Raw genomic sequence first — 12,495 nt, 5'->3', positions numbered from 1 at the left:
CAGGGCCAGATTTTTCCAAAATGTCAGCTTCTAAGAGAGCTCACACCAGTGATTATTCCCTGGGACCTCTGCCTCCAATGTCCTGTCCCAGCAGGGATCCCCAGCTGCCCCCTGCTTTCCCAGGAGACCCTCCAAGACCTCCAAGACCTACAGTTAGGTCTGACCCAGATTCTTATAGAGCACCTGCTTTTCCCTGGGACCCAGTGCACATGAAGGCCTGTGTGCACCCTCCAAAAGGAGTCTCTGATTCCCCAAGTCCTGTCAAGCTCCTGTGCATACACCCCCACTGCCTTTCAGTGCCAAATGCTCCAGGACCTCCTCCTCCCAATGTTGGACTACCCTCCCCCCCACCCCAAGGCTGGAGAACTTAATGTGGGATTTGGAACTCTCATTCTTGTGGGAGAGTCTTTGAGATAATAGTTATTTTTCTGGCTGTAGGTCACTAACCTAGCAGGCATGTGACTGTTTATATAGAAAAAGCACCCCTCCTACCATCTTGATGTGGCTTCTTTGTCTTTGGGTGTAGGATATCTTTTTAGGTAGCTTTTGGTCTATTTTGTTGATGATTGTTTAGCAGTTAGTTGTAATTTTGGTATTTTCATGAGAGGAGGTGAGCATGAGTCCTTCTACTCTGCTACCTTGTCTCTGTGAATACATGAAGTTTTATTTAAAGAAGCCGGTTAAAAATAATAAATATTGAGTCAAGAACCTATATTAAATGTCTCCTGTATTTTGAGCTTAATTTTTAACTGGTAAACATGACTATTCTAGGCTTTTAGGAAGAGTTTACATTCTTTTTTCATGAAACGAAAGTTATTGTCTTGGAAAAGTATCATAAAATGAAGAGGATGTATGATAGCACTATGAAATACTTCTGCAACATTCCAGCTTTTCAAGTTGGTCATTTTTGGGGTTTTCTTGTTTTGAGTAATTATTTATTTATTTATTTTTTTGTCTTTTGTCTTTTAGGGGTGCACCTGAGGCATTTGGAGGTTCCCAGGCATAGGGGTCTAATCAGAGCTGTTGCCACTGGCCCACATCACAGCCACAGCAACCCCAGAACTAAGCCACGTCTGCAACCTACACCACAGCTCATGGCAACACCAGATCCTTAACCCACTGACGGAGGCCAGGGATCAAACCCGCAACCTCGTGGTTCCCTGTCGGATTCATTTCTGCTGCGCCACGACGGGAACTCCTAAATTTTGCATCTTTAAAAATAGCTAAAAGAATTTGGACAGATAATTTCTAATGATTAGAGAGCACAACAGAGGTAATACATTTTTGATCGGGTTGCTGAGGGAATGGAGCTTGCAAAACTCATGCTAATTTTGATAATGGTTGCTATGTACTCAGTTTCTTGCACATTACTTAAGAAGTGTCCCCCAAGGACGCATTTTGACTCAAATATGAATGAGGCAGCTTCCCTGGGTTGATTTTGATTCCAAACCATGTGTGGCTAAACTTCTCATTTAGTTAAGTGAGACATCTGGTATGTCAAAGTGTAATGAAGTTTCCTATTACAGAATTTTATATACAGTGCAGTAATAAATCTTTTGCTTTAGCTAATGATAGTCTGATTCAATACTTTTTCACGGAATTGCACTTTAAGTATGCTGAACCTAAACTTAATATACATGGGTGCTTTTCTTTTTCTTTCATTATTGATTTGGTTATTTATCTTTTGTCTGTGCCTGTGGCAAGAGGAAGTTCCCAGACCAGGGACTGAACCCACACCACAACAGTAACCAGAGCCACAGCAGTGAAAATACCGGATCCTTAACCTCCTGAGCCACCGGAGAACTCCAACATGGGTGCTTTTAATATTTTAGTTTCTAGTAATTTTCAGGATTCTTTTTAAAGCTTAGCATATAAACTATGTAACATGTTCTGATTTGAGGAAGTAATATAACCTTAAATGTCATTTTAGATGTTCCTCTTACTTACCAAGCAGAAGGAAGCCGGCAAGCTCTGAAAGTTTACTTCTATATTGATAGTTATCATTTTGAACAACTACCCCAACGTTTGAAAAATGGAGGAGGGTTTAAAATTCATCCTGTTCTTTTTGCACAAGGTAAATTGCTTTCCTTTTTATACTTCATGTACTTAAATTCTTTTATCCTAATCATTTTTTAAAATAAGTGTAATTGTAACATAGTATTTTTTCCTTAATTCAAAAATGTATCTGGTGCCTAGGTGATAAATGTCTATGTTTGAATGTTTCTTGTGGGAAGAATCACGTATGGTTTAAATATTTATCAAATAGGATTTCAGCATTATTTATAAGGGAGAAATAGGGCATGAATTGCTTAAATAAAGATTAAATTAATTTAGCTTAAATAAATTACGTTAGAGCCATTAAAATTTGTTGGTTAAAATATTTTATGAGATAGAGAGAATTTGATAATATACACATGCAGATTACAGAAGAGAGTTGTTAATTATAGTCTCAATTATGGCATACATGTATGTATGTTCTTACATGTATGTAAAATCTTCTCAATCATTGGATGATTAAATTAATGATGATTTTTTATTCTTTGAGATTTTCTGCATTATGTCAATTTTTTGTCAGTAAAAATGTATTCCTTTTGTAAATAAAAACATTGTTTTGACAAATGAACAATGAGTGTTAACTGCAGTAGAAGAAATTAAGAATCATATGAATAAGATTCTTGCAGCGAACTCATTTCCCAGGGAAGGTCCTGAATCCTTTTAATTTCTGGAGACACAAATGCTGCCGGAAAATATCAGAAGTCCAGATTATTGTGTAGGGTTTTTTTCGTCTATTTTTTAATTCATGTTGTGATCACAAGACTGGATCATTTTCTCTGAGTCAGAACATTTCATGATCACCACAGAACATGTCATGTGTTCTTCTTTTGCATTTTCAAGACTGTGTAGGTTTTACTGTGGGATTTTTATATTCTAATAAAAAATGAGAAGAGTAGAGGAATAAAATCAATCTCAGTAACTGAAGAACAGATAGGCGTATGAAACCTGAATTCACTACCAAGTGAAAATTCTCCTTTGTACCACTTGTGTGTTGTTACAGTTCTAAAAGGTAGATCACCCTTCCTTCAGTTACCTTAGTTTAAAAACAAAGATTACCTAAAACCAATTCTTGGCAAGAATACACTTAGCAGAGGAAAATTTCAGCAGACATTAGGAGTTATTAGAGAGTATTTTTATTTTTCTTTGGAGGACAGCGGTAGGGTCCGTATAGGTAATAAAAGAATTTGCAATGAAAGGAAATAAAGAAAAAGAAACTGGGGAAAAGTAGACCTTTGGAACTCTGTAAGGAGAGTAGTTTAGCCTAAAATATGTTTAAAGTCATTACAGAGGTGGGTAGTTTTAGAAGGAAGGAAAGGCTGCTGGTCTGGAATGTTAACTTTTAATAACCAGGCCCCAGAGTTGTTAAAGGCTCTTCTCCTTCCTTTCCTGTATTTCTCTCTTTTTAAAAATTCCGTCTTTGAAATCATTCCTGAGTTGACAGATGGCATTAATCATCTTTTTGAAAAAAGTGATTACATTTGTGACACATCAGCCATAAATAGCTGAATATTCATACCCAGCAGCAGATGTGTATAGGGAAAAGATTATTTTGCAAATAACCCCTATTTGACAATTGTGGCTAAAACTAATTTAAAAATAATCTCTAAATATATATGATTATGATTCCAGTGAGTACAATACGGCTTTTAGAATGTAATTTTAAGAAAACTCTAGCAAACATTGGGTTTTAGTATTCACACAATAGTAAAAGATGAAACCTGATTTGAGGCAGCCACAGTGGAAACACTTCTGCAGAGCAGGTCACAGACAGGTAAAGAAGACCGAAAACAGTTTGTCTCATTAAAAATCTGTCGGTGATAAGGTTGTTTATTTAAAGGAGTTGCAGAGGTTCCTCTGCATTCATAAAACTCCCACGAGGAATCATTAGTAGCTCTGAGTATCCATCAGCTCAGCTTGGGAGAAGCACAGGAAATTCAGCCCCAGCTTGAGTTGCGATCACCGTCTGGTAATTGAAAGTGGTGGCAAATGTAAGAATCTAAATGGAGTCTATTCCTGGGCTGAAAGTTCATTTGAAGGCTTTTAGTTTTGTGGGTATGTGAGTCTTTGCTAGCAAATAAAAATGAAAAGTCGATGAATTTGAAAATTTCCTGGAAAATGTATTAAAGTCCATCCTCCTAAAGTGGTCTGTGGTATCAGATACCTGGAACAAGAAGCACATGTGCTGCCTTCTTCTCACTTTTCTTACCTGCATGGATCCATGGGCCGGGGGTGGGGGGGAGGTACCCTGATGGACGGAGCAACCTGCAGAGATGGGACCAACTAGATCGATGAGGGATTCCAGGGTTGGAGGCGAGCGAGTAGAGTACACTTTAGAGAACACACATTACTGAAAATCAGGGCTGTAGGAGAACAGAAATCTAGGCAGATAAGATGAATGATAACACATTTCCAAGGTCAGGAACCGAAAAACAGAGAGGAAGGTCAGTACGAAGCATAACCAAAATGCTAAAAGGTGATGGTCACGGTTAAAGCAATCTTCTAGAAATACTTCCTCCAGGCCAGAGAATTAATCCTCTGGGAATCCCTGAGCCTTTGGCGAGATTAAGCAAGTAACTAAGCAAGTAACGATGAACTGGGTGGAAGCGGGAGTCTAGGGAGGCTAGATATAGATTCTTAGGGTCCCTGGCTTACTTCCTTGCTGTCTCTCAGTGGTTCTCAATGTTAGCTGCCCTTTATTTTGTTATTTTAATTTTTAATTAAAAAAATTTTTTGGCCATACTCACAGCATGCGAAAGTTCCAGAGCCAGGGATCAAACCCATGACGCAGCAGCAACACAAGCCCGAGCAGTGGCAACACTGGATCCTTAATCCACTGAGCCACCAGGGAACTCCTGGCTTACCTTCAGTCACCTTGGGGACATTTTAGAAATACCCTGCTTGATCAGAATCTCTGGGAGGTGGAGTCAGTATATTTTAGAAGCTTTCCAGGTGATTCTAGTGTCCACTGGGAGTGAGAAAGCGCAGAGCTGTGTGGATTAGGAAACACTGTGCAGTTATCCAGTTCCTCTTTGCTTAATTTGATTAGTCTGTCTCACAAGCGTTTGACACGTCTAGATTCTGGGGAGCTGGGGCATTGAGAACTAGGCCTTTTAGGTCATTAGGACTCGGGCTCCACTGAGAACGGGGTGTGATTTGAGTGGGATAGTTTTCTTCAGCAAAGGCTGAGGATGCTCTGAGAGCTAACAGCTGAGGGGTGTCTTCTGGCAGTCCCAGCAGTGGTCCCATTTCTAAAAGGGGGCCTGAGTGGGTGGTTCTGGAGCATCTGTCGTGGTCCACATCTTGCACCTTCAGATCCGATCCTTTGTGTTAGGAGGACTGGGAGGGTGTCCTTCATGTCTGCACTGGGCCTCCATTCCTGGGGGGTAATTTAGAAGCATGTCAGTGGGACATGCTGTGGCCCTCGCTGCTGCAGCTGGACTTGGGACTGCAACAGATTCTTATTTCCCTCTTCTGCTATCCATTGTACCTTAGCGTCACTCTCAGCCTGCGCCTCTGCTGGTCTCAGTGACATGACTCAGACCTTCAGCCCCGAGGGGTCTGATGCTCTGCTCACAAGGCCCTTGTCAGGCCAGATTTGCTACACTTGTCCCTTTACCATCAAACTTGGGCAAAGGGGTACCAAGAGGGACCTGAGTGGATTACCTGGATGCCAAACATATTCCTTCTTGCCCTTGGTATGTGACAATAGCTCCCCTTCCTTCGGATGGCCAGGGTAGCTTAGCCTTGCTGAGATGGTGATTGCTTTTCCTAGTTGATGGTGCCTTGGCACTAGGAAGCTCGGGTGCCCAGATGTCAAGCATAGTTTACAGTTCAGTTGGTCCCTGGCTTTGTCTCCTAGGGAACATGTGCCCTGCTGGGGATCAGGACTTTTAAATCTACAGGGCCAGAGTTTCAGGGATGGAAAGCATGCATTCCCCAAGTGAGCCCCTGGAATTGATACTCTGTTCGTTTCCCAGGGCTTCCATAAAAACGACCACAAACTGGATGCCTTAAAACCCAGAAATGTATTCTGTCAGAATTCTGGAGGCTAGAAATGTGAAACCAAGAGGTCCACTGGCCATGTTCCTTTGGAAGGCTCGAAGGAAGAGATCTTCCTCACCTCTTCCAGCTTCTGTGGTTGCCAGCATCCCTTGGCTTGTGGCGGCGTGGTTACAATCTCTGCCTCCCTCTTCATGTGGCCTTCCTCCCTCTGGGTGCATCTGTCTCTGTGTCTCTGTCCAAATTTCCTTTTCCTTATAAGGACAACAGTCATTGGATTCCAGCTCACCCTAATCCAGTATGACCTCATTTTAATTTGATTACATCTGTAAGACCCTATATCAAACTTAGGTCACCTTTGCAGCCATCAGGGATTAGGACTTTTTTAGATCTTTCTAGAGATTATAGTTCAACCCTCAACAGATGCTAAGCATGGCCAGGAACCCACCTTGGTTCCTGGACATGGCATCAGACCAAGGTCTTTGTCCTGGAATATGACATCCTTTTCTGGTAAAATGTTGTGAAGTACCTATTCCCTGGGTCTCTGGTGGTGATTTTCCTTAAATTAAATGGAACATGTGATGCGGGTTCCTTCACAAGCACATTCTTGGGGATATTTGGTTTTTTCATCCGCTGTGCAAAAAGTTGGCACCAAGACCATTAACTTTTATCTATTTAAAAGGTGTCTTTCTATTCTCAGAGAATAATTAAAATCACCCCAAACCTTGAGCGTTTCCTCTTTTAAAGAAAAGGGAGGATTTTATTATAAAATTGTCAGTTTCTAAGTTACCCTCATTGGAGTACCTTTTTTTCGGCAAAACTCTTGTTAACATTTTTCCCTTTGGGTTTTGCACAGTATTTATAATCAAAGCAATAAATAACTTTTTAAAAAGGAATTGAGATTTCCTGAATATTAGGAGTTTGGTCTATGAACAAATGAACCCACCTCTCTTTACAAGGCAGCACCCACTTTCCCAGTGTTGGTCACAGTGACATTGACAAAGCTGGCCTTCCTCACAAACGTTGTGACCAGTTCTGAGGAGTTCTGACCAACTGTGACCATTTTCCAGGTGTTTGTAACAGTGCATATGTAGCGTCGTATTTAACCAATAAAGTGCCATTGTCACACTATCAGAAGAGGATGTTAGTTCATTGAAACTCTTCTTAAAATGGTTCCTCAGAGATTTTCTCTTTTTTTCTGATTAATCCCTTTCTTGGAAGAGCCTTGAAATTTATTTCGAGAGAGTGGAAATGAAGCTCATTTTCAGTCAGAATAATTTAATTTTTAATTATCTCTAACATTCATTACGTTTTCCTTTTTACTGACTACCTACACTTAATGGAATGTTTTGCTTCTAAACTCAAAGGTGAGAAGTAAAACAAGCAAGGAAACTCGGGTAGTATTTTAAATACAGCTTTTAATTAAGTGCTTTTAAATAAATCAAATGTTTATTCAACCAACTGTGTCAGTACTGGTTTTAAGAAATATTATGTGGTTGTGAATTAAGGAAATTAGAAGAGAAAATGCTAAGGAGGGGTCAGACTTTGGAGTTTAGACATTTGTATATATTAACCTTTTTTTTTTAAACCGAGAATAGAAATTTGGTTTTGTAAAATGCCATTCCATTTTCTTAAAAAAACAAAAAAAACAAAAAAACAAAACTATAAATAACTGAGCTATTTACCTAAAATAAGGAACGTTATTCTCCTTCCTCTACTTTGCCAAGCAAAGTTTACTTTTTAAATATAAAACTCTTTTTTTTTTCCTTTGTTCATTTTCCAACAGCCCCACATGTGTGCCATGAAGTATGGCTGAGACTCGTGGCAAAATTGTTAGACTCTTTTCTTATTAAAAAAAAAAAAATGTCCATAGTTGGGATTTTTTTCCCTTTAAGGACTGCACCTGCGGCATAAGGAAGTTCCCAGGCTGCGGGTCAAATCAGATCTGCAGTTACAGGCCTATGCCACAGCCGCAGCCACAGCAATGCCAGATCCCAGCCAGGTCTGTGACCCACACTGCAGCTCATGGCAACACTGGATCCTTAACCCACATCCAGAGATCAAACCCACATCCTCATAATTACTAGTTGGATTCTTGACCCACTGAGCCACAATGGGAACTCCCATAGTTGTGAATTTCAGCTCTTATTAATTTGAAAACGTCACTAAGAAATGTAAGGAAAATGTGTTTCTGTACTGTAATGAGCTTTTAGAGCAGGACTGGCCATTTTGGTCAAAGTTGAACCATTGAGACTTGATAGAAACTATATCACAGGTGTTTTCTTGTCCCCTCGCCTTTCCAACCCTTCCCTCCAGGTCCCCCGTTGTCCCTTCCTAGTGTTCGCCTTCCAGTCTTTCTGGCCTTAAATCACAAACTGAAGTGTTCAATAGGGACCCTCATCTGAGTTCCCCAGACTTCCTGTTAAGCTAAGCACACTCACGTATAATCTACAACTCTCATGGCAACTGACTTAGATTATGCCTAGGGGGAGGGCTTCGGGCACCTTACCTCATACATAAAACACATTCAATAAATGATAAGAATAGTCCTGGGCTCTCTTAATACTATTGTTTAGTTTAATTATTTCCCAAGTACCATAATTAGTGGGTGCTCTTATTTTCCATTTCACAAGTGAGGAACCTGAGGATCTCAGATGTGAATTAATGTGCCCAAGGTCACACTGCAGTGAGAACTGTGTTTTCTCTCCTATGCCAGGGCTCTCACTATTAGCTTTACCACTCAGAAGGGGAATTCACATGGAAGTGGGATGATTGACAGATATCAATCCTCTGGAATGACAGCCTTGCACAAATCACACTCTGTTAATGGAAGTGAATATGGCAGGTATTTGAGGATTGTTTTATCAGGAAGGCTTCCTTTTTTTTCATGTGTGTGTTCAGAAGCCTGCTGAACTAGTTGTGACTGTTCTAATGAAGCAGAAGTCATAAGGAATAATCAAATAAACAACCTGTGAAACAAGCCCACAAATTTGACTTCCTCTACTAAAGTAAATGTCGGAGGTGTTCTAATTTTGCACAAATGCTTTACTCAATTATAACCAGTAATGCTATTTAAATTTTTTTTAATTTAGCAGTACTCTAAAACTTTTGTCATTTCTTCAATGCTCTAGAAATCTGACTAGTTTAGAAAACACAGCACTTCCAAAGTTAGCAATGGCTTTTCTATTTTACCCTCAACATGGTGATGTTTCTGTCAATTTGGGGAAACATTATTATTTAGTTTAGAAACTATTGCATTGAGCAATTCTGGAAGATCTTTTTTTTATCCATTTTGAAATAGTCTGCTGAAAAGTGAGGCTCATTAGTGGTAATAATTTCAGGGAGAAATAATTTACATTTCCAAATTGGATCCGTAGACATTCTTGTTGCTGGCAGCCTCTCCAAAGGAAATCTTGTATTTCTAGGCACTTTCCTGTGATTCATTTCCTCTGTAAAAGGTTAAAAATACCACTGCATAAAGTTTAAAGGAAAAAGAAACACTTAACCAAAAATGTTAGTTAAGAAGGAAATCTGTATTAATCAAAAAGCATTTATAACTAATACGAAGTTATGTCTGTTTATGCTTATTTATTTTCAACTAAATTAACTGGCCATTGGGGTAGAGGTGGCATTCTAAGATTTCTCTTTATCTGTACTTCTTACTTCATAATTTAATTGCAGCTGCAAGAGAATGTGAATACACATGGAGAGTGATGGATTCAAATTTTTTTACTCTGCGTGTTAGTATACATTTATGTCTCTTGTGCATATCTGTATATACATGTGTGTATATATATGTTTGAGTGTACACACGTGAAGATACACATTTGTGTGTTTACATATACGTATAAATAATATAAAGTTTGAGTTTAGCTTCACAAAGAACATGTTCAAATTTTTGAAAATAGAAGACCTTTGCCATCTTAAATTAGAAATTACCTTTGTCTACTTAATAGAGATAATTGCCAAATATTTGGTATTTACTTTAAGAACAGAAGTGTGATTTTTTTTCATTTTTGGCCTGGTTAAAGCTAGTTTCTTGCATATGTGTTCATCTTTGGTGCTGTTTAATAATTTACTAATAGTAAGAATACACAGAGTGTGGAGAAAATGAGGTATAAAATCACAAGAAAAGTATATTTACTTGTTTACACAGCACTGGAGAGCATGGAAGGATATTATTATAGAGATAATGTTTCGGTGGAAGAATTTCAAGCTCAAATAAATGCAGCCTCATTGGAAAAGGTCAAACAGTACAACCAGAAGCTCAGGTATGTAATTGTTCAATTAAAAAAAAGTTTCCATGTTTTGACAAGAGCAGATGAATAGAGGTTTTGATATTATTCATATTGGATGATTAATGATATTTCTTTTGACATAAAGTCCTCTCATTTAGGGTTTAATATTTTAAGTATTCTAATGGGTACACTTTTTGAAAATAAAATAGAAAAAAATTTTAAAACATTTCATGCTATTATCTTAATTTCTGAAGAAGATCAAGAGATTAAATATTTAGTAGGAGATTTCCAGGAAAAAAAATATTGATGTTTTATAGTGGCATCTCCTGTGAGATTCAATGGATTAAGGGTAAAATAGATTCTTTTAGGTACCATTATACAGCTGGCACCCTCACACCAAGAGGAATATATTAACATGGAAGATATGATAAAACACGTAGTACTTGATATTGAAAAAAATACCTACTTTCAAATACATATGTTAATATTATATTTTATTGGGTTTTTTTCCCCTCTGAAAATAAACTTACTGGTATAATGATCAATGGCAGGGAAAAATTAACTACAAGAATTGAAAAGGAAATGCGTTTTATTTCAGAGGTTTGAATTTTCAACCAATTATTAGCGTATGTATCTTCCCTTATAAATTACTCTACTAACAGGTCACCTTTCAAAATTACTAGCAGGTTATGGATTTCCCTTTGTGGCTCAGAGGTAACATACCCGACTAGGCTCCATGAGGATGCAGTTCAATCCCTGGCCTCACTCAGTGGGTTAAGGATCCAGCATTGCAGTGAGCTGTGGTGTAGGTTGAAGACACAGCTCGGATCTGATATGGCTGTGGCTATGGAATAGTCCACTAGCTGCAGCTCCCATTTGACTCCAAGCCTAGGCATGTCCATATGATGCAGGTGTGGCCCTAAAAAGCAAAGATAGATAACTAACTAAATAAATAAATTTACTAACAGGTGATGGTTTATTTATTTATTTATTTATTGGCTGCACCTGCAGCATGTGGAAGTTCTAGGGCCAGAGATCAAAGCCACACCATAGCAGCAAACTGAGCTGCTGCAGTGATGACACCAGGGAACACCAGATCCTTAACCCACTGCACCACCAGTGAACTCCCTCTGGCTTTTATTTTTAAAAGAAAAATAAATTTGTTCTGCCTTAAGTCTTAGTAACTCAAAAACACTATTATTACTTTTTTGTTTTGTCTGCAATATGGTTAAACGGTGAAGTTAAGGCAATTCGTAAAATCCCTGATGTGGGGAGATTGTTGGTTCTTGTGGTTCTGGCCACTGGGTTGGCTTGCTTTCACCAAGAATGCTTCATCCCCCTACCCCTGCCCCACACAAACCTGTCCTTTTTCCTAGGTTCTTTGCTTCACTCCATCCTTGTATCATTGTCTGAAGCTCTCAGCTTCAAAGCCCCAGTATCTTTTTGAGTTCTCTTTTTCTTTTCCTCCTAAAATGTAGCTGGAGATCCTGATGACTGACTACATTTAGACGGCCCTAAGTGTATTGCCTTGTCTAGATCACCATTTCTCAAAGGCATATAGGGTACGGACCCCTTTCATAGGGGAAAAAAAAAGTTAATTGTGAATTCTTAAATATTATGTTTACTGACTGAAAAATACTGACAAAGAGGAAGCTAAGTTGTATCTTGTGAAAATCTCACAAGAGATAACTGATAACCTCATACCTGATAACATAGATTCTTAGGTTATCTTTCAGATAAGGATACAAAGTGAAGTTGAATATATAGAACATGTGGGCCATGAGACTACATCCCCAGAGTCCAGTTTGAGAAAATAAGATTAGACCCTTGCTTTATTTTTTTAATGACTTAATAAATTTTAGTTACATGTATAGGTGGACAACAATCATCACAACCAAATTTTTACAGCATTTCCATCCCAAACCCTCAGTGCATCCCCCCCTCCCGCCGACCCCCAACCCTGGTTAGCATCCTAACTAATCTCCTAAGCACCAGAGTTCTTCTAATCTACTAAGGATTTTGCTTCCAAATAATAACTTTAAACCACACACCTTACCATGTCACTCTTCTAAGAGGAGACACAGGCCCTTTAGCCTGGCAGTCAAGGTCCTTCCTCACTTGACCCAAGATTTCCTTTCTGTGCCTACCTGCCTGCCGGGCTGAATGCTCCTCGTTTCTAACCAGGGCTCTACTTTCCTTCTTC

The 12,495-nt window shown here is 38.9% G+C and overlaps 1 protein-coding gene across 2 annotated transcripts in view; it reads left to right on the top strand.

Annotated features, from left to right (window-relative positions):
* The window catches only part of PREX2 (phosphatidylinositol-3,4,5-trisphosphate dependent Rac exchange factor 2), a 283,847-nt gene that overhangs the window by 204,043 nt on the left and 67,309 nt on the right, over positions 1–12,495 (top strand). For both annotated transcript variants that reach the window (XM_021089269.1, XM_013996689.2), the window contains exons 34-35: positions 1,931–2,074; positions 10,211–10,325. In XM_021089269.1, coding sequence (XP_020944928.1) covers positions 1,931–2,074; positions 10,211–10,325 — 259 coding nt within the window. The remainder of the gene's footprint in view (positions 1–1,930; positions 2,075–10,210; positions 10,326–12,495) is intronic.

Source organism: Sus scrofa, chromosome 4, assembly GCF_000003025.6.
Source record: "Sus scrofa isolate TJ Tabasco breed Duroc chromosome 4, Sscrofa11.1, whole genome shotgun sequence".
NCBI classification, from domain to species: domain Eukaryota; kingdom Metazoa; phylum Chordata; class Mammalia; order Artiodactyla; family Suidae; genus Sus; species Sus scrofa.
Note: the sequence above shows the minus strand (reverse complement) of the source record. Positions and strands in the feature narration are given on the sequence as shown.